Source organism: Tinamus guttatus, unplaced genomic scaffold (genome assembly GCF_059628265.1).
Source record: "Tinamus guttatus ecotype Peru unplaced genomic scaffold, ASM5962826v1 Tinamus_guttatus_pri_ptg000492l, whole genome shotgun sequence".
NCBI classification, from domain to species: Eukaryota; Metazoa; Chordata; class Aves; order Tinamiformes; family Tinamidae; genus Tinamus; species Tinamus guttatus.
The window spans coordinates 1478715-1498221 of record NW_028289026.1 but is presented as its reverse complement, the minus strand read 5'-3'; the positions used below and the strand labels follow the sequence as shown (position 1 = coordinate 1498221).

The window sequence follows — 19507 nt, the reverse complement described above, 5'->3', positions numbered from 1 at the left end:
AACATCTGTCCTTTTACCTGGGAAGCAGGTTGATCGATATAGCTAAGAACAGACATTAAAGTAACAAAAGCTTCTGAAGAGATTACAGGAATAGTTACAACATCTCTTCAATGTGCAAAAATAGTCAGGTGGTGACTACTCCCTAACAGAAGCCAGCAATACTCTCCTGGGTGGTGAGGTTTCCTTCCAGTTTTCACCCAACCACTTACAAAGAACTTATCGCTAATTTGAGTGCCTTTGAATTTCAGTTGCGCCGCCGAATGCAATCAGCATCTGTTTCAATTTTAGGATATGCTTGATGGGTGTTTAAATGGTTACAGATGTGTAAGGAGGCATCGGCAAGGCTTTCTTTGTTGAAGAACATGGTTTCCTGACTTCGCGTAACCAGCTTTCTGCGAAACAATATGCAGGCTTTTTCCACCTCCCTCTTCTGCCAACACTATACAGCCTTGTGACTCAAAGGGGCAAAACTGCAGAGCGCAGAGCCATTGTGGGCCCCAGATTTCAAGTGCTTGAGAGCTGGGCTACAGAGAGCTGAGGTTTTGGTCTGGCCTGTGAAAAAGGAGAGAAAACCATCTGTGAAAATTGGATGCACATCTGGGTTTGGCTTCTGCCTTGGCATCCCAGAGAGTCTGCAATACGGATGATAACCACTTTCTGAGTGGTCAGGAGGAGAAGTGCTTTCTCTGCACCTTTGTGCAGAAATTTCTGCTCCGTTCCAGGGCCCGGTACACCAGGTACATACAGATTCCCGGTACTGGAGCTGCTCTGGGAAGTGATCCCACAAACCTAGGGCTGCAGGACCGGCAGCGTTTGGTCCTTGGACCAAATTGGGAAATGGCCTTTTCTACGCAGGCAGCAGTGGGGAGATGGGGTGGGGGCCAGGGCAAAACGTCCAAGGCTCAGTAGGCGAAAAGGCCCCTGCGTGGGGCCTCTCCATCACCCTGGGAGCCCCTTGGGCCAGGGCACGCGGCTCCATGGGCAGCCAGGAACCCAGCGTGGCTGTGGCGGGTGGCAGGACGACACGTTGCCTCTCGCACCCCTGCAGCAGCGGGGCAAAGAAAGTGGCACCATTTCTGCTTGCCCACAGTCCTCGCCATCCCCATGTCGCTTTGCTGGCCAGCCCCACTCCAGGGGACCCTCATCCTGGCAGGAAACAGCAGCCCAGGGCACACAAGGAGAGCGCAGCCCCAGGGGTTGTTTTCAATCGCGTATCCTGCGGTCGCTGTGTGGCGGGGATGAGTGTCCCCCCCCAGAGCCCGCTGCTCGCGGAAGGGGGGGCCGCAGACAGACAGACACACAGACAGACAGAGCCCAATTAAGCCCTCCCCGGGCCAGCCCCTGACACTCCCTCCTGCATTTTCCAGCCTGTGGTTAGAGCGCTCAAAGAGTTCCATTAAGTCATCAAGTTTTACAGGTTCCTTGAAAAAAAAAAAAGAGAGAGAGAAAAAAGTTTGGTCATAGACGGGGAATGAGTGATCAAAGCTCTGAGCCAAAGCTTCCTGTTGCACCAGGGCTATATATATATCGTGTCTTTAATGTTGGGGGATGCAAGCAGGCTGCTAGGAGACTGGAGCGCTAGCTGACTCCCTGCCTCACTGCCCAGCTCGCTCGCTGAGGTTTCTTCACCGACCACAATGAACAAGTTCCTGTGCTGCACGCTTGTGGTAAGTCCCTTCAGAGAGGTAGATGGGCTCTGAGACGCAGTACAGCTTCAGAGACGAGCCTGGAAAGACACAGAGGAGACTTTTGCTTGGACTTTTTTTGTTTGTTTGTTTTGTTTTGTTTTCTGTTCTTCTTGTCTTCCCTCCGTTTTCCCGGTGAATCCCTTTGTTTTCATTATGCTGAGCTTTGTGGTGAGGTTTGAAGTGAGTTGGACACTCGCAGCTTCAGGAGGAGAGCAGAGATTTTGATCACGTTCTCAAGGTAGTGGCATGATTTGCTTTTTCTTCTGCCTTCTTTCACAGCTCCTGCTCATCTTTTGTAAGGCTTCAACACACTGGGCCAACATAAAACATCATATCTAGGAATGAATTTTAGAAAATGTAGACTGGAATGTTTGCTTTTGGTTTACAGAAAGCTCCATCCTTGCCTATTTGTGTGATCTTTTTTACAGTGGCACCGGGCAGTATCTCAAACCCTGGGCTGGCTTTCTTACCCCCACAAAAACACTGTAAACTCCAGAAAGATCTGAAAAGCACAAGCATGTGATGCTTATTTTGGCTTAGGAAATTCAGCTTCATGTGCAAGAAAATGATGAATTAGTAGCTGTGTTAGTAGCTATTACAGAAAATGTTGTGTTATTAAATCCTAGATAAGCCCCCACTTTAATAAGTTTTTGTTTACTTGGTGTTTTAGAAAGATATTTCCAAGTGCAAATTTAGAGATGTCATCAGTGAAACGAATCTTTCAAAATGTCATTTAATCTGTTTAGCTGTATGGAATTTTATATGATGTCAGACTAATTTAAAACTGTGTACAAGCATATACTGTATAATATCTATTTGCAGACTCTTCATTTTTGGGATAAGAAAATATTTAAAGAAAAACATTGAAAATAATAATCAAAGTAGGCTGCTGTGTATGCCTGCACAGTAAGTTGTTTCTAGTTTGCTTTAATGAGTATGGTGATGTGAATGCTGCGGTGGGACATTAGAACTGAGTTTCATTTATTCTGAAAGCAAGATTTCCAGGATCCAGTGAGTAATGCCTGTTTATTGCATAACTTAGAACTAGAAAGTTATTCTGCACAGCATTCTGAAAGAGCTGTTTCAGAAAGCAGCCCAGGTAGCCAAAGTCGCAAGGGAAGCAAAAGCTTTCAGCTCCTGATCAGCAAATTGAAATGCAGGACTGTAACTTTTTTATCATCTGATGCATGGGGTTGTGCTTGTTCTGTACAAAAGCACAGGAAGTTAATTTGGGAATTTCAGCAACAGCTTTTTACCAGTTTGCCTTCTTATCTGTACTTGTCATAAAATAATAGCATATGAGCATTTAGCCTTAATTGAACATTATTTATCCATTCAAGTTCTTTCATAAAGTAACAGTGTTTGGTGAAGTTCAGCATAGTCTTTATTTAGGACTCGTTATTTAAGACTCACCCTCCTCTGTTAGGGAGGGTGATTTTTGATTTATTCATAAGCTGAATTGAAATATGACAGAATGACAGGAGCATATACCAGCACAAGTAATTTATTCAATGTTAATGTGAAGTTAAAGCACTGCCAGCTGTGCCAGAGCTCAGAAGAGCAGTTTTAGTAGCCGTTTTACAAGAAGGTGTGTAGAAGACTCAAGAGTGGCTCGAGTACATTTGTGCATTTGTGCGTTTTGTGCATTTGGCTCACATATTTTAAGCTTGGGTTGGAGGCACCAAAGATAAAAAAGACTGTTTGGACTTGTTGTACTTTCAGGGACATGTTGTTCTTTCAGCCTTGGTCTCTTTACTAAAGTTTCCAAAAAAAAAAAAGAAAAAAAGGGACCTGATGTGGGAGAACTTGCATGTACGTGCTGTTTGCTGGAACACTACTAAAACTGCTTACAAACGAGAAGTGTTATGAAATAGGGCTGAATTGAAAGAAATTCCCCAGAGCTAGATCTTGTTACTTGTCACGTAACTATCTTGACCCTTAGACATGACCTTTCGCTATTTTGAATCTCTGGATGCATGTGACATGCTTTTTCTGGCCTGCCTGTTGGGTTTGTTGTGTGTAGGCAGTAATGGCTTTGCAATCCACTAGGGTAGGAGTTTTCTTTATGTTCGTCTGTCTTTCTTTCCTTCTCTTTCTTTCCTTCTTTCTTTCTGTCTGTCTGTAGGTATGTTTGTTGGTTAAAAATAAAACACGGAAATTGCCAGAAGAATTTTAAAAGATATTGTCATGGTTTGAATTGCACCATTATTCTAACCTCATGCAAACTTTAATTTTGCTCCTTTTGTACTTAACTTCTATATTAGTAGACTTACTTCTGTGATGCTCTTCCTGGAGAAAAACACCTGTTTCCAAATGATACTGGACATACTGTTTCTAACTGTTGGTCAGTTACCAGTGATCTTGTTGAATGTAGAGATAGACTGTAGTTATGGCAGTAGCATCCCAGGTTTGGGTTAGCTCTAAATCTTGGTGTCACTGATGAATAATGTTCCAAAATATGATTTATGGATAAGATACAGATTTGGGTGCATAGTTGGTTAGCATTTTTTACTTTCTCCTTCCGCAAGCCTCAAGGAAAATGTAATTCATGTAAATGAAGACCTTCAGTTTAGCATTTCTTTGGTAAAACACAAAACTGCTTTTCAGCTGAATGTCATTTTCCTACCACCAAAAATGAAACAGTAGTTTAGACCTCTCAGTTGCTTTCTCAATGACAGCTAGCTGTGCCTTTAAGCTGCCACTGTATCGCTGTACTTATGGAGAAGCGAGAAGAAGGTTTTGAGCACAGGTGGCTCAGAAGATTTACTAGGTACATCCCTTATATAAGAAGCTTTGTCTTTACAAAACATCAAAAGTTGACCCTGTTATGTCCAAAGTGAGCGGACATGTCCTTTTGTACTGAAACACTTTATATGTGAATTTCAGACCAGTAAAAATGTTTTGGTTTTAGCTTTCATTTGTGTGCTGGATGCTCAGCTGTGGCCTGCCTAAAGGTGCCATTAGTTTGGGCTGCGATCTGAGGGAGCCCACAATCAATTATGGCATATATAGTTCTCTATAGCTGTCATCCCAGAGAAGTCAGGCTTGGTGATTGTGTGAAAGTCACCAAAATAGGAAAGGAAGATGAGGTCTGAGCATCTCCCAGCTGACTGGAGAAATGAAAGTCATTTCACCTTAGATCAATCATTTGTAACAGATGGTCATGGATCTGATCCAGCCTGATGATGTCTTGTACACGACACTGTAGATGATGTGTGGATTTGCCAAGCTACTGATTAGAAGGACATACTTCATATCTATCAGTACTATATTTTGCTGTTCAGATTCCAGTGAGGCCTTCGCATCATTTCAGTGAGGCCTTCTGCCTAAGAGCTGTCTGTAGGTCAGGGCCCCTTGCCTTAGCTTTATCCAAACAGACGAGGAAGAAAGCGAAGTAGGAGAGTTGTGAGGTTTTACTTTCAACCCAACGCAAACACCAGCAGCATTCTGACAAATGCCTTCAATGATTATTTATCAAGCAGGAAAATATGCTTCGGAATGGCTGTGGAATGCAAAGTAGAAACAGATTTATCTTTCTCAGCAAATGAAACATTCTCCTTTGGTCTACAACCCAAACCACAAAGCCAGGCTACATAATAATATTTTCATATGCTGAAAAACCACTTTCTTTTCTCTCACAAAGCAGTGATTTAAGGAGATGATGCTTGAAGGACTTTTGCTCTATGTGCTTTGTCTCCCATTTCATTTTAATTCAACAAGAAAAAGCAAGCAGCTCTTTGCCTTACATTCAAAGATGAAAGGATAGGGAGTGTACTTCTTTTAATGCCCAAGATCCAAAATGAAATTTCACAATCTCATTTTTCTTTCAAGAATATCTTCTAAAGGCTCAAAGGAATGGATTGTACAGGCCTTTTATGTTGTGATTGATGGGTTTGTGTATGAGGACATAAATAAGGTATGGAAAAATACTGCTTTAGGCCTAATGTGTTGAAGATCAGCAATCAAAGGGTTGCCTTTTAACCCTGGGTAACTCATTTTGAGTAAAATGTCAAAATATATTAAATACAGTAAGTGACAATACAGAACCACAAAACTTCAAGAATATATAAGATACCAACCAATCCAATTCAAATATCATTCTCTAAGCTAAAGGCTCCATTATGGTTATGAGCAAACCATGCTTTAAAGTGTCTTGCAGTATTTACTGTTAGGACACTGACTTACTTTAGACTCACATTGCAGTATTTAAAATTGATCCCAAATGTTTACGCAGAGAAATCCTTTCTGAGATGCAGCCAGGATTTGGTCCTGGGAGATTGTTGGGGACTGAGTTTTTCAGTCCTTTCGGAACTGGGCCCATGATAGTGGGGGGAATTTCACCTGATAGTTTGATAGATGTAGCTGACAATAGATTTTTTCATTTTAGCAACTACTTTGTTATTAGTAACATTTCCTATTCATATAGCAAAATAATCTTTGGGATTGTTTTTAAAATTGAGCCTTGCTTTCACTACCCAGGAAAAAACCTTTCCACATGAGCACGCTCCGAATCAAACTAACAGTTAATTTGTAGAGATGAAAAGGTGCCAAGTATCATTGCCTTCCAGAAGAGATTATAAAGGATATGCTTAGGATAGAAAATTGAAGGAGACTGCCTAGATCTTTTGAGTCCATTACCTTGCTCTTCCAGGAAACCAAATTTCATAATTTGATTTCAGAATAGCATCAAGAGCTGTACTTTAACCAGTTGGGTTTTCATGTGCTATTTATTAAAGCAGAGACTGAGGTATTTAGTACTTATCCCACCTATACATACAGACATTTGGTTCAGTCAGAGGTTTTATCCATGCAAGGATTTACTATGAAGTTGATCCTAGTATGACTTAAGAGGAGAAATGTCAGGAATGACATAAAATGCATTTAATTAGCATTTAATCTGGATCAGGAACATGCTTTTGAAGGGCCTCTCTGAATCATCTCATTTACTTTTTTTACTTTGCACATCAGAGCATGGATTTACAGAAGTAAGCTTCATTGATGAAAGTAAATTTAAGACAGACTCCAGAGACCCATCAAATTGCTCTAATCACTAATGGCTGCTCAGTCTATAAGACCAGCCAGATCCTAGTCCAACATCCACCTCCCCAGTTTGAAAACATGCAAAATAGGGATGTCAGGTTCTTAGCACCATCCGTTTTGATCTACCATTCTGCTCCTACAGGCAACACAACTTGCTCATGTAAGCACAGCTGAGGGAAATCTTGACTGTGTGACAAGCTGGGGGAAGGGAGCAGTTAGTGAAGTTCCCTGCTAGTTTATTGTGTGTGAGTGGGTGACCAGGGTCTTTCCATTACGTTTGTTAAGTTTCCAGACCTGTTTTGGTCCAGGTTACTTTAGTAAAACTATTAGAAATCACATGTAATTGCCTTGAACCATATTCTTTTTTTTTTTTTCCTGTGAAACTTCTGAAAAATTGATTGCTCGTACTTTAGCACTTAATGTAGGTTTGAGGCTATATGACATTGACACTGAGGTACTGGAGCATGTCCAAAGAAGGGCAAGGAAGCTGGTGATGGGGCTGGAGCACAGACCTTATGAGGAGCAGCTGAGGGAGCTGAGGTTATTTAGTCTGGAGAAGAGGAGACTCAGGGGAGACCTCATCGCTCTCTACTACTACCTGAAAGGAGGCTGTAGTAAGGCAGGGGTCTATTGCTTCTCCAACATAACTACAGATATAACAAGAGGAAATGGCCTCCAGTTGTGTCAGGGGAGGTTCAGGTTAGACATCAGGAAGAATTTGTACCCGGAAAGAGTAGTGAAGCATTGGAACAGGTTGCACAGGGAAATGGTGGAGTCGCCATGCCTAATAGTCTTCAAGCGAAGTGTAGATGAGGCACTTAGGAACATAACAGATACAGTGCTGAAGGGTTTATGGTTGGACTCAATGATCTTGAACGTCTTTTCCAACCATAAGGATTCTATGATTCCGGATTTTGGGTTATATATTAAATATCCAGAATACACAAATGTGCTTCCTGCTCTCTGTTGAAAGGCAATATTACAGATCAAGTATCTATATATTACTAGGGGACCTACAGTAGTTTTATGAAGAATTTTGATATATAGGATTGGAGTCTAGAAACATACCTAACAGTATGCAAATGGCTCCACTCGGCCTAAGGAACAAAAGCATGAAAAAAAAACCCTAAAAATCTCCATACCCTCTCTGAACAGAAGCTGGTAACTGATACGTAGAGGAGAGTGTTTAAAAGCAAAATTGAACATACAGTGATATTTCTCCAGAGCATTCTTCCAGAATTAAGTCATTTTTGGTTTGTGATCTCATGACCAAGAGGTGATGTTTGTGGTAATAGCACTTTATTAGAATATTCCTCTGTTTCTTTATCAAATTTCCTGTTGAACCCAACTACTTGCAATATTCTGTAGCAAGGACTTCTACAGCTTTCCTGTGCTTATAAAATTGTAATTGTCCATTTTGCAATGCTGATTTATGAATACTATTGTTGTGTTAATTGGTTATGCTGATTTAGATTACTAGTATTATGCTCAGCAGACACTATTTGTGCTTCCAAGGGGAAAACTTGACATAATCTCACAATTTTTTTAATCCTCATAGTCTGGACCTTTCCGTTTTTTTTTTTTTTTTTTTTTTTTTTTTAAGTGATACAATTACAATTTGGATCAGATTTTTTTCTGGACCCAAATAGAATTGTTTTCAGTTTTTACAGGATTGTTGCATACAGTGGTTGGTTCTTTAGGAAGCAAGTAGCTACATTTTTCCCCACAAAACCCTATGCTCTCATATCCTCACTGTTGAATGCTTTCAAATCCTGACTCACCCCCTGCAGCAAAATCGCTTCATTGACTCTTGTATGTGAGTTCCAAAGGAAACTGTCAAGTAAAGAAAACAGACAAAATCTTATTGCTGCTTCTCCACATTACATTCATGGTATGGGACCTTGAGCACCGGAAAATGTGACCAAGTGCAGAGGGTGCACAACCTCGAGGAGTAGGGTCTGTTGCTGCAGCAGTGACAGTTTGGTGGCTGTAGAGGAGTTGCACATTACACAGTGGGAAAAATAGATTTTCATCTGTGTTTAGTATTGTCTGAAGCTCTCAGGCATCTGCATGACATGCTGGGTTATGCTTGTCTTTGCGGCACGTGTGCCATGTGTGCAGAACCATCTGTGATGTTCTGCACTACCATAGGAGAATGCATGTGCCCATGCAGTGGTAGGCATCTGTGGGATGGATGCCTAATTCTTGCTACATTATCTATTACTGAATGAAATCATAGAAGAAAACCTGACTGATATCATCAAGAGCTGAGGGGATTTTTAGGACTTCCTTGTTACTAGTTGCAGATTAATAGATGCAGATTTGCCAAGGGTGGGTGCGTTTTTCATCAACAGAAAGGCAATCACTTTTTAAAAATGTCCTGCACCATCTTATTAAATAGATTTCATGAAACAGATCCAGGCATTTAAGAAAAAAAAATGAGCTGCACATCATCGATGAAATTCAATGAAAAATAAGGAGTTTCTCACAATGGAAGGCATTGTGCATTGAGACCAAAAGAAAAAGGTGGATTCTCCACCTATGGAAATCACAGATAAAGGTCAGACAAGTTACAGGGTTTAGTCAAGGGTAACTAGAAGAGCCTGTAGGTAATATCCATTTCATCTGCATTTCGTTCTGCAGTGAGTCTAGGTATAGCCAAATAAACAGTGGATTCATGGACAGGCAACAGGATACTGCAGTTAAGAACAATCTGTTAGTCAGTAAGAGTTCATATTTAAGGCACCTGTAATTAGTTGGTGCTAACACTGTGACTTGTGTTGGTGCAGATTAGTGATTTAATTGGCCTTTGCAGTCTTAAAAAGAATTTCACATATGAAATCCAGCTCTGTGGCAGAAGTGAAGCCCTTAAGGTTTTTTAGGAAAGTTATGAGTCTGAATGAATATAAGGAGTTGATTTCCCTTCCTCTCTGGGGACATCTACATCAGGAGGAAAAATAGAAAATGTGTTCTTGAAACTGAATTAGCCACCTGGAATTAAAATAGTAATGAAGACTAGCCATCTAGATCTTTAATTTGAATGGATATATACAGAGAAAAAATGAGTTGTTAGAGCCAGTTTACTTCACCGTTACGGGGTGAGCAAGTCTTAGAAGCAGCATGTCAATCATGCAGCGTTCAGGCAGAGCCAAGGTCCCAGCCTGAAGGCCCAGCTCGAGGCTGACCTCGTAGGGCTTGGGGCTATTCTTAGGGAAGTAAACAAGAGTTCTGTTTTTGAAGGACTGTGAGAAACACATAACCAAATTTTCATTTCAGAGTAGACCAAAATGACGTGATCTCTAAGCTGTCCCTACGGAAGGGCAGGGTCATCTCAGACCGCTAGTTCCCAAATCGCACCAACAATGTAGATTATTGCGGGAAGCTGAAGGGATTGTGGCTGTCATGATTTCTGTAAGGGCTGAACCAATTTCTCCAGACAGTTCACCATTCCCCGAATGTACTTTTGGATAGGAAGTGTAAGCTTTCGTCTGACCTATTCCGGCTTGTGTGACTAAGTCTTTAATGCAAATTCCATCAGTTGTAGCATTCTTTACCTCTCTCTGAAGCAGCATCTTTATACTTGAAGTAGCTGCCACATTTTATTCCAAGAGTCACTTCATTTTAGTCCAAGATTAAATGAAAGGCATTAGAAAATAACTCATCCTTTAAAGATTCCTCCAGTAAATGGGGCAGTACTCTTGTTAGATCTGTATATTCAGATCTAACAGATGTACTCAAATATTTGCAATTTCTTCTGCATCTTAAATGATTAAAAGTGCAAAATTCCTATCTTGCTGCATGCCAAGCATGATGCTAAGGGAATTAATAGACCAGGTTCTCTGATGCCAGCAGGTTAAAAAGCTCATTGCCTGGTGATTTTAGAAGAGCGTAAGTGGAAGAATAGTAGGATCTATAGCCACAGATGAACTAAAAACAAGGAAGTACTTATGTTCTGCTAAGATGTTCTGGATAAGGTCCAAAAGGTTTCCCATTCAGAGATAGACATGGGAGAGTCCGGAAGCTGGCTAATATTTTCTAAATTTCTAACAAACATTTGATTGAAGATAGAGACAGGATTGAACTCATGAACTCATTAAAACCTAGGTTTCTCTGTGACTATGTTTCCACCCAGGACTAAAGTGAACAATGTTTTATTTTCCTGTTGATAGCTCTTGGATATTTCTGTTAAGTGGACCGTCCAGGAGCTCTCTTCTCCAAAGTATCTCCATCACGACCCAGGAACATCTCGTGAACTGGTGTGTGACCAGTGCCCTCCTGGATCGTACGTAAAGCGGCACTGCACAGCTACCAACCAGACACTGTGCGCCCCTTGCCCGGACCAGTACTATGCCGAAGACTGGAACAGCAATGATGAATGCCAGTACTGCAACACCGTTTGCAAAGAGTTGCAGTATGTCAAGCAGGAATGCACGAGCACACAGAACCGCGTCTGCGAGTGCGTCCAAGGGAGATACCTCGAGTTAGAGTTTTGCTTAAAGCACACGGCATGTTCTCCTGGGTTCGGTGTTGCACAGCCAGGTACGTATCTGTTTTCAATAAACACTGAATTAATTGGAGGTCCACGATGCATTGAAGACTTGTGGCATTTACAAGATTAGAAAGCAGGCTTGTGCAGATGAAATTACAGGATGGTAAATTGTAAAGTCAATTGAACCTGTTTTTGGTCTGCGCTGTCTGGCCTGTAGCCAAAGGAACATGTCTCAGTGGAATACCCCTGCTCTTACTGTAATATATTACTTAATGGCACTAGCAAATGTAGCAAATTGCACTCTAATGAGAAACATGATGGATTGCCCCTTTTAAAGGAACATTATCTGTAATGTAGTATTTGTGTGTGTGATAAATAATGGTTTTCATTTTGAAATCTGCTGTTTCAAGCAACAGTATATCTTGAAAAACACCCAGGAGCAGTAAGTGCTTTGACACCAAGTGTATAATTATAAGAATATTAATATAGCTCTAGCATCACAGCAGTATGTGGTAATAATTAATTATCAATGTCTTAAGTAGAACTCCTAGGGAAATTGTTACTATTATCAAAAAAGCATCCATTTCTTTATTGAACAACGTAGTACTATTAATGCCTGGCAGGGATAGAATGAAGTGGTGTTTTTCAGTGGAGTGTATTCTTCATTGTAGACGACATAAATTGTTAAACCAATAATAAGTTCTTCTCTCAAAACAAAATACATTATTTATCATTTGGAAAATGTCATGGCCCAGCTTAGTTGCGGGATTTAATACAACCTAAAAGAACTGTAAACTGTCATTGTGCCAGGGATTGATCACTGCCCAGAGAAGAACACCAAGGAAGGGGATACAGAAAATGAAGAGACATCTCAGACATGAAGCTGTAGGAAGCTAATCTCCAAAGATACAGATTTACTTCCCTAGTAATTGCATATATGCAGTGAAAAACATTTAAGGCTAGCCAGAACATTGTAGAGCTATGCTGAATAATAGGTCAGGAGTGTTTTCTCTGATGATGAGTATCTCATTGAAGAACAACTTTAATGTAATGAATAATGTAGCTGCTGTAGAACATCACTATTCCCCAAGTAACTGATTAATTGAAAACTAACCTGGTGCCACATCTGCTCAGGCCATTTTTAAGCATTTCCATGCAGTTCCACTAGCAGATACTGCATTTCAGTATTAGAAACCCTCACCAATCTAACCTGTTTTAGCCAAGGGCTTAGGTCACTGAAGTTCTATTGTACCTGAGCAGCAAGGTAGAAGGGGACAGAAACAAAGTTCCCAGAAAGCCCATGTGGGAGGTGCACAAAGAAGTATAAATTGACCCAGCAGCCTGCTGAATCCCTGAAAGAATATTGCAATCGACTACAAATTTGGATCCCACAGTTCAAAGTGAGGCAAACTTTGGAAGAAGAAAAGTTGTTGAATCATGTAATTTATTGGAAGTTGGTTTCCAAAAGCCCATTAGAATGAAGAGACTAAACCCAAGCAGACCTCAAACAAGGAATGAAAACACTGTAAAAATAATTGTGTTCCCCTGTGTCAATATTCCGTTTTTGAGATGAGGCACTGACTTAAGGATTTAATAAGCACGAGCCACATCATTGTGTTCTCACTTTCTGCCATGTGGCTCCATGAAACACTGTCTTTCTACTCAGGAGCAATACAGCCTAAGCAAATAGAAACAAGCTTCCACTGCAGCAAAGGCAGATCGTGTGGTCCAGTGCCTCGTTCAGGGTTTAGAGAACTGGAAATTGACCGTAGTTCCCCATTGCCAGTTGCTCGTGATCATGCTGGGCAGATCACTTTTCCTCGGTAGTCCCCCATCTGCGAGTGGAATTTAAGGTCTGTTCCTTTCTGCAGCAGCCAACCCTATGCCCGGCAGAGCTTTTGGGACAATTTGCTTGGAAATCGGCACTGCTACAAGGCAGCGTTATCTCCCCCATGGCATTTGCTGTTCCCCTGAGAGAACAGGGGATTCCAGGCAAATTGAAGGGAGCGGCAGAAGGGTGGCCAAGCCAGGCAGATGCAGAAGCAAACTTTATACTCAGCCCTGAGACTGCTGATGATTACCCGTTTTATTTCCCTCACGTACAGAGGAGGGTACATGGGAAACTCTCAGAAAGGAGATCAGCTGTTTGCAGGGACTTTGTCCTTTCTTCCCCTTCCTAGCTGCTGAAACATAAGAATAACATGTCTCTAGTAGGGAGAGTTACTAAAAATTCAGACTTTCCCAAAATTCTACTTGCTGCTTGTGCAGGTGAAATAGGCAGCCATGTCTAAGTTGCACTTTCGTATAATCTAGATCCAAAAGCAGCAAATGTTATAACAGGAAAATGTAAGGCAGCCCTTCATGCAGCCTTCCACCATTTGCTGCTGCTGCTTGTTGGTGCCTGGAAACAAACCTTGTTACGTTTTTCAGCAATTTACGGGCTGATTTTAGACGCACAAATTTCTGCTTTGTTTTCACTTACCTACTGAAAGAAGTGCTAGATCGTGTGTTTGGAAATATTTATTTCATGTCTATCAGAAATCTTGAGTTCATAGTCTTATTTTCCTCTAAAGAAATGCCCAAAATATAAAATTTACTTAAAAGCTAACATTGACATATGTTTATACTCCCAAAATACACTAGATGGAGGCATTTTCTTATTAAAATTTCCAATTAAAAAAAAAACCTTAAATGTGTGCTTAAGTCCATGTTTGATAATGCAAAATTAGATATTAGACTTTAGACACTTGCACAAGTGTTCACTGAATAAAGATTACTTAGGGTGAATATAAGGCATTTATTGTTGCTGTTATTTTCTTGTCACTGGTGGTTAGACTATTTGTATTATTTCAGATCCCATGCTTTCATTTTCTTCGTCTAAATCAACCATAAAATATCATTTGATTGTTGGGTCATATGTGTAATTCTGGAGTGATAACTGTGTGATTATAGTACTCAAGCATTATGTAAAAATATGTATGTATATTTTTTAAAAATGCTATATTGGATATTTTTATTTGCTTTTAATAGTTCTTTTCAATCAAAAATGTTAAAAAATATTGCTTGAATTTTATTTTTCAATTTGATTTTGAACTTGAAACATGAGGGTCTTAGCTGCTCTTTAGCTGAATTGTATTTTGGCTAGAACTAAATAATCCTTTCTAGTAATGTTCTGCACAGATATTACAGAGCTGTATTTAGTTCCAGTTAATTTTTTTTCCAGGATATTTGTAAGGATGAAAGATGAAGGTCAGACATCATGTAATGTCTAAATGGACTCAAGTAATTATTAATTCACAAGAGCATATGGATGCTGGTAACAAGTATATATGAAAGAGTATTATTTACTGTTATTACTGGAGGAAGAAAATCATTCTCTATAATTCTCTTTTGTTTTTTAAAAAATAAAGCCTCCGCCTTTTTTTTTTTTTCTCCTAAATGTGCATGACAAATGTGAAAATCAGAAGTGATCACAATTTTGGAAGGGATATTTTCTTCCATTTCTGTAAGTGGATGTGTTTTCTTTTTCCAAAGGTACCCCTGAGAGTGACACTGTGTGTAAGAGATGTCCAGAAGGATTTTTCTCGAATGAAACATCATCCAAAGCAGCTTGTCAGAAACACACAAACTGTAGTGCACTAGGCTTGAAAACAGCGTTGAGGGGAAATGCAGTTCGAGACAACGTGTGCCAGGAAAACACAGATACATCATCTCAGAAATGTGGCATAGGTATGTATCATATGAAAGAAAAATGTCCTGAACACATACCTTTGATTTTTGTTAAAAGTATCAGCATTTATGATAAAAACATCTAGGTTGTCAGTCATTTACCTGCTATAGTGAGGGACATAGTAGAAATTTAATTATCATAGGTCAGAGTGAAGGGAACTCAAGCATGGAGGGCAACTGTGAAGACCACTCTTTAGTTTTACTGTTTTTTAAACACTTTTCTTAACCTCTTTGCTGCATATTATTTTTACTCAGAGATAAGCAGTGTAACCAAGATGAAAACAGTTGTTGTATTCTTTTTCTCGTTCTTATTTCAGATGTAACCCTGTGTGAGGAGGCTTTGTTTAGGTTTGCTGTTCCTAATCAGCTCACACCTAACTGGCTGAACATCCTAGCAGACAGTTTGCCTGGGACAAAAGTTAGCCCTGAAAATATAGAAAGGATTAAGCAAAGGCACAGTTCTCAAGAACAAACCTTCCAGCTTTTGAAATTGTGGAAGCAGCAGAACAAGGAGCAAGATACGGTCAAGAAGATTATCCAAGGTACCTTATACTGATAGTACCTATGTTTGAAGCAACCTTCTAAATGGCGTTTTACACATTGTGTGGATTTAGATTCCTCCTGGGTCTGCCCTGATGGGGAGGTGCAGGGGTGGTTTTGGCTGAAGGCTGTTGGGGCAGGAGCACTGATGCTGAAGGCAGCTGTAGCGGTGTAGTTAGGAACAGGATTCAGCTTTTTACACTCAAGTTCTGCCCAGACTTGCCACATATGGTCCCCCTTGGGAGTCCAGTTGTTGTTGGAGTCTAGATCCCCTTTGGGGACCGTACCTCCTACAAAAACATTTCCCACAGCTGTATCAGAGCAACAACTGTTGACGTCAGAGGGAGCTGGATGCACATAACTGAGAGTCCAATTTGTTTTAAAATAAAAGTGCTACCAGTGCTGATCGACAGCTCAGACTGATACATCTATTTGCAGAATGGGGACAGCAAGGGAATAAGGAATATAACTGAAGTGCTTTCCCTTCTTTTTGCCTTCTGGTAGCTATTTGTCATGCCAATTCACAACTTTCTTTGTGCTGAATCTGCCAATTCCTGTGGCAAAGGTGAAACAGTGCTGCAATGTTAGCACTGAGATTTTTATGAAAGTCAGACTACCTATTTTCATGTAAGCCACCATCAACAACCACCAGATTTTAGTGACCTTTTCTCTACAAGGAATAGATTAGAAAACTGCTACTGTTTTCTCCCTACCTTTTGAATATGTATGGCTGTGTCAGATTGAAAAGTGTCTAGAATGCTTCAAAAGCCAAAATGACAGTGCCTATTTTAGCAAAGCTTGTCCAGACATTTCCAAAGTAAGAAGAGTAAATTATTCATTCACTGGAACCAAACATGAGGTGTCCTACAATGTCTAGACAGCTGTACAAGATGCATGAAAAAAAGTTCATAGAAATAAATATTCGCTAGTAATTTTGTGTCATTTTGGACTGTATTTGCAAAGTTAATTACAATCTTAAGTGCTTCTCAAGACTGATTTAATTATTTTTGCAGACCACCATAAAGTTGCAATGCATTGTACTTACAGCTCTTCTTTTTGCTTTATATAGATATCGATCTTTGTGAAAATACTGTCTTAAAACATATTGGCCGCCCAAATCTCACCTTTGAACATCTCAACACACTGATGGCAAGTTTACCAGGCAAGAAAGTGGGAAAAGAAGATATTGAACGCTCAATGAAGCTATGTCAACCTACAGAACAAATCCTGAAGCTGCTCAATCTGTGGAGGATAAAGAATGGAGACCAAGACACCATTAAAGGTTTAATGTATGGACTGAAGCACTTGAAAACATACCACTTTCCGAAAACAACCATCCAAAGTCTGAAGAAGGTGATAAAGTTTCTTCACAGATTTACAATGTATAGATTATACCAAAAACTGTTTTTAGAAATGATAGGGAATCAAGTTAAATCAGTGAAAGTAAGATGTGTCTAATTCAAGATACTTTGCATTCTCCACTGACTATTCTTCCCTAATTACTGCCAGCAGTAATTAAACTGGAACATTGTTTCCCTACATTATGTCTTACTATTTATAGAATTGCCTGACTGGAATAGCTCTAAGTCTTTTGCAGTGTTCTTAGAGTTTTTTTTATAAAATCACTTTGTAAAAGCTATTAACCTGTTGGTAACACTAAGAGCCTGATTCTGCATTTTGCACATTCGGAATTGAAAAGCCCCACTACAGTCACTAGATGAGAAAAGAATGTTGGACCAGGCTCTAATACAGTATTTGCTATTTATATTCTTTAAGGTATAAACATTTTTGTTGTACATATTTATTAAATTAAATGGAAGTTGTATGAGTCTGAGTTTTAGGAAGACAAATGAAAAGCACACTGTATATATTCTAGTTAAACAAAATGATCTCATATATTTTTCTGGAAAAATTTTGTAGCATGCTCTAAAAGTTCTTAATTTCTTTACATTGTATATTTGAAAAGTATAATTGTTTAGTTTTATCTGTATAAGTTGTGGTATCTTTCAGTAGAGATGTTTTAATTTATCCGATGATTTTAACAAATACGGTGAAAATATAGCTTAAATGACCTGAATATTTAAATATTCTGTGAGAAAGTGAATGTATCATATTTAAGAAGTTGAATTTTTACATAGAATTTCATAATCTTATTTTATAAAACAATTACATTTTTCAGTTTACTTTTTGACTGACATTTTACTCTCGACTCTTGGGATGGCCAGGAATTACAAAGCCAAGCTGCATGAATTTTGCTGCTTATCCCAGGCTTGACTGTCTGCTACCCTTTGCCTGGTCTCGTAGTTAATACATGAGCCATGTCAATATTGACCAACGCTGCATTGTCATGCACTGTTGTCTAAGTTGTCTTAGAATGTTGTTGTCACAGTTGTCTAAGAATATGAAAAGTGTGAACAATTCTAGCTGGTGGGGCATAGCCAGATGTGCTGCAACCAGCTACAACTCCATAGATACATCTGGCCCAGTGTCAATCCTGGCCCAGTGTCATTCTTGGAGAGCTCGCAACCTTTGCCCTAACCACAGCTTGTAATTTCATGGAGGAAAGATGATGCACTGGCCTCGCTGGCTTGGAATGCCTCATATATTGCCACTGTGTTTAAAGGAAGGGAGCACGGAGAGGTCACACTGAAAAAAAAAATCACTACCCATTGCCCTCAGCTGCAAAATTAGGTATCTATAGAGAGATGGGCCTAGAAGAAGGGGAAAAAGAGTGTTACACACATTGGGGTTGATCGTCTAAGGTCAAATAATGGTAAGAGTTACTGATCATTCATACCACAAGCCAAGGCCCTGGGTGGGAGGCTGCACTCTTGGGATTTTTTTTTCTTTTTTTTTCTTTAAACTACCCATACAGACTGAGATGTTCAATATGTTTTTTTTCCTCTGGAGAAGGCAAAAAGCCATCTGCATTTAGCTTTATATGACAACTATTCCTGTATTACAAATGAGAGGATCTTAAGCAAAGATGAGAAAGATTCCTGTAAGGTTTGATAGGTTTGGAAATAAACATCAAAAACGAAGTCCTTGCAGAGTACAAACAGGACATACTGCTTTAAAAACTTGGTTTTAATTTTCTCTAGAATCCCACATCACTTTTTTCATCAAAGTGCAAGTATGCAGGAGTGCACTCCCTTTTATATTTCACATGCTATAAATTAGAATCCATTTATCAGTGTAGCTCTAAAAAAATGATGCTGAACACATAAAAGAAACTACTTTCATGTTGATTCATGTTAAATCATTTGCATACTTTCACAACAAAAATTGGCTTAAAGCACAGTTAAAGAGTTTAAAAGGTGATGACACAAGAGTCGTAAATGTGGAAAGCAAAACTCAGATCTTTACGTGATGCTTCTAGGGATGGAAGTTTGGGATGTTGTTGTATAAAATTAGAATAATCATCTTCTTGACAGCAGTAGGAAGAGAAATCCCACACAGCTCTTATAAACATTTTCATCCTAATCCTTTCTAAATGAGGCCCCTTAAATACAATTTTTCAGTAATTGAGAGTGTTAATATCAAATAGCAATATGGTTAAAAAATACGTAAATGGCATCAGTTGAAAAGAGTTAATTGGATAGTAGAAATCACAGCTGCTTCTTGCTTATTACTCCATAGTGCTTTCACCTTTTTAATTTCATTTCATATTTTTACTTCCATATTGCCACTATATGCAACTGGCATTATAGATAACATTGAGAGTGTTTGTGGTCCTTTAGGAGGGACAATACTGAAGGGGATTGTATAGGATTCTTAGGTGTGCTATAGCACCTACACTAATCTGCTCTACTCAGCTCCAGGGTAGCATAGCATTTACCAGATTTTCTCTGAAAATTCAACATGAAACTATATTTTAGAAGACAGGGTGGCTTTTTCTTCCCAATGCTACAGCTGTTTAATGAATTATACCTTTTAAAGCTGATTCAGCCATGCAGGCTGACACTTTTCAGTTGGTTTATGCCCGATTTATCACCTGAGCGCCGCTTGGCTGGAAGGAACC

The 19507-nt window shown here is 39.6% G+C and overlaps 1 protein-coding gene across 1 annotated transcript; it reads left to right on the top strand.

Annotated features, from left to right (window-relative positions):
• The first annotated feature begins 1361 nt into the window (after positions 1-1361).
• Positions 1362-17669, top strand: TNFRSF11B (TNF receptor superfamily member 11b). Its single transcript, XM_010225869.2, has 5 exons — positions 1362-1667; positions 10898-11267; positions 14752-14946; positions 15264-15488; positions 16556-17669. Exons 1-5 carry the CDS (start codon positions 1638-1640, stop codon positions 16942-16944), a joined length of 1209 nt encoding a protein of 402 aa, XP_010224171.2. The 5' UTR covers positions 1362-1637; the 3' UTR covers positions 16945-17669.
• Positions 17670-19507: the final 1838 nt, after the last annotated feature.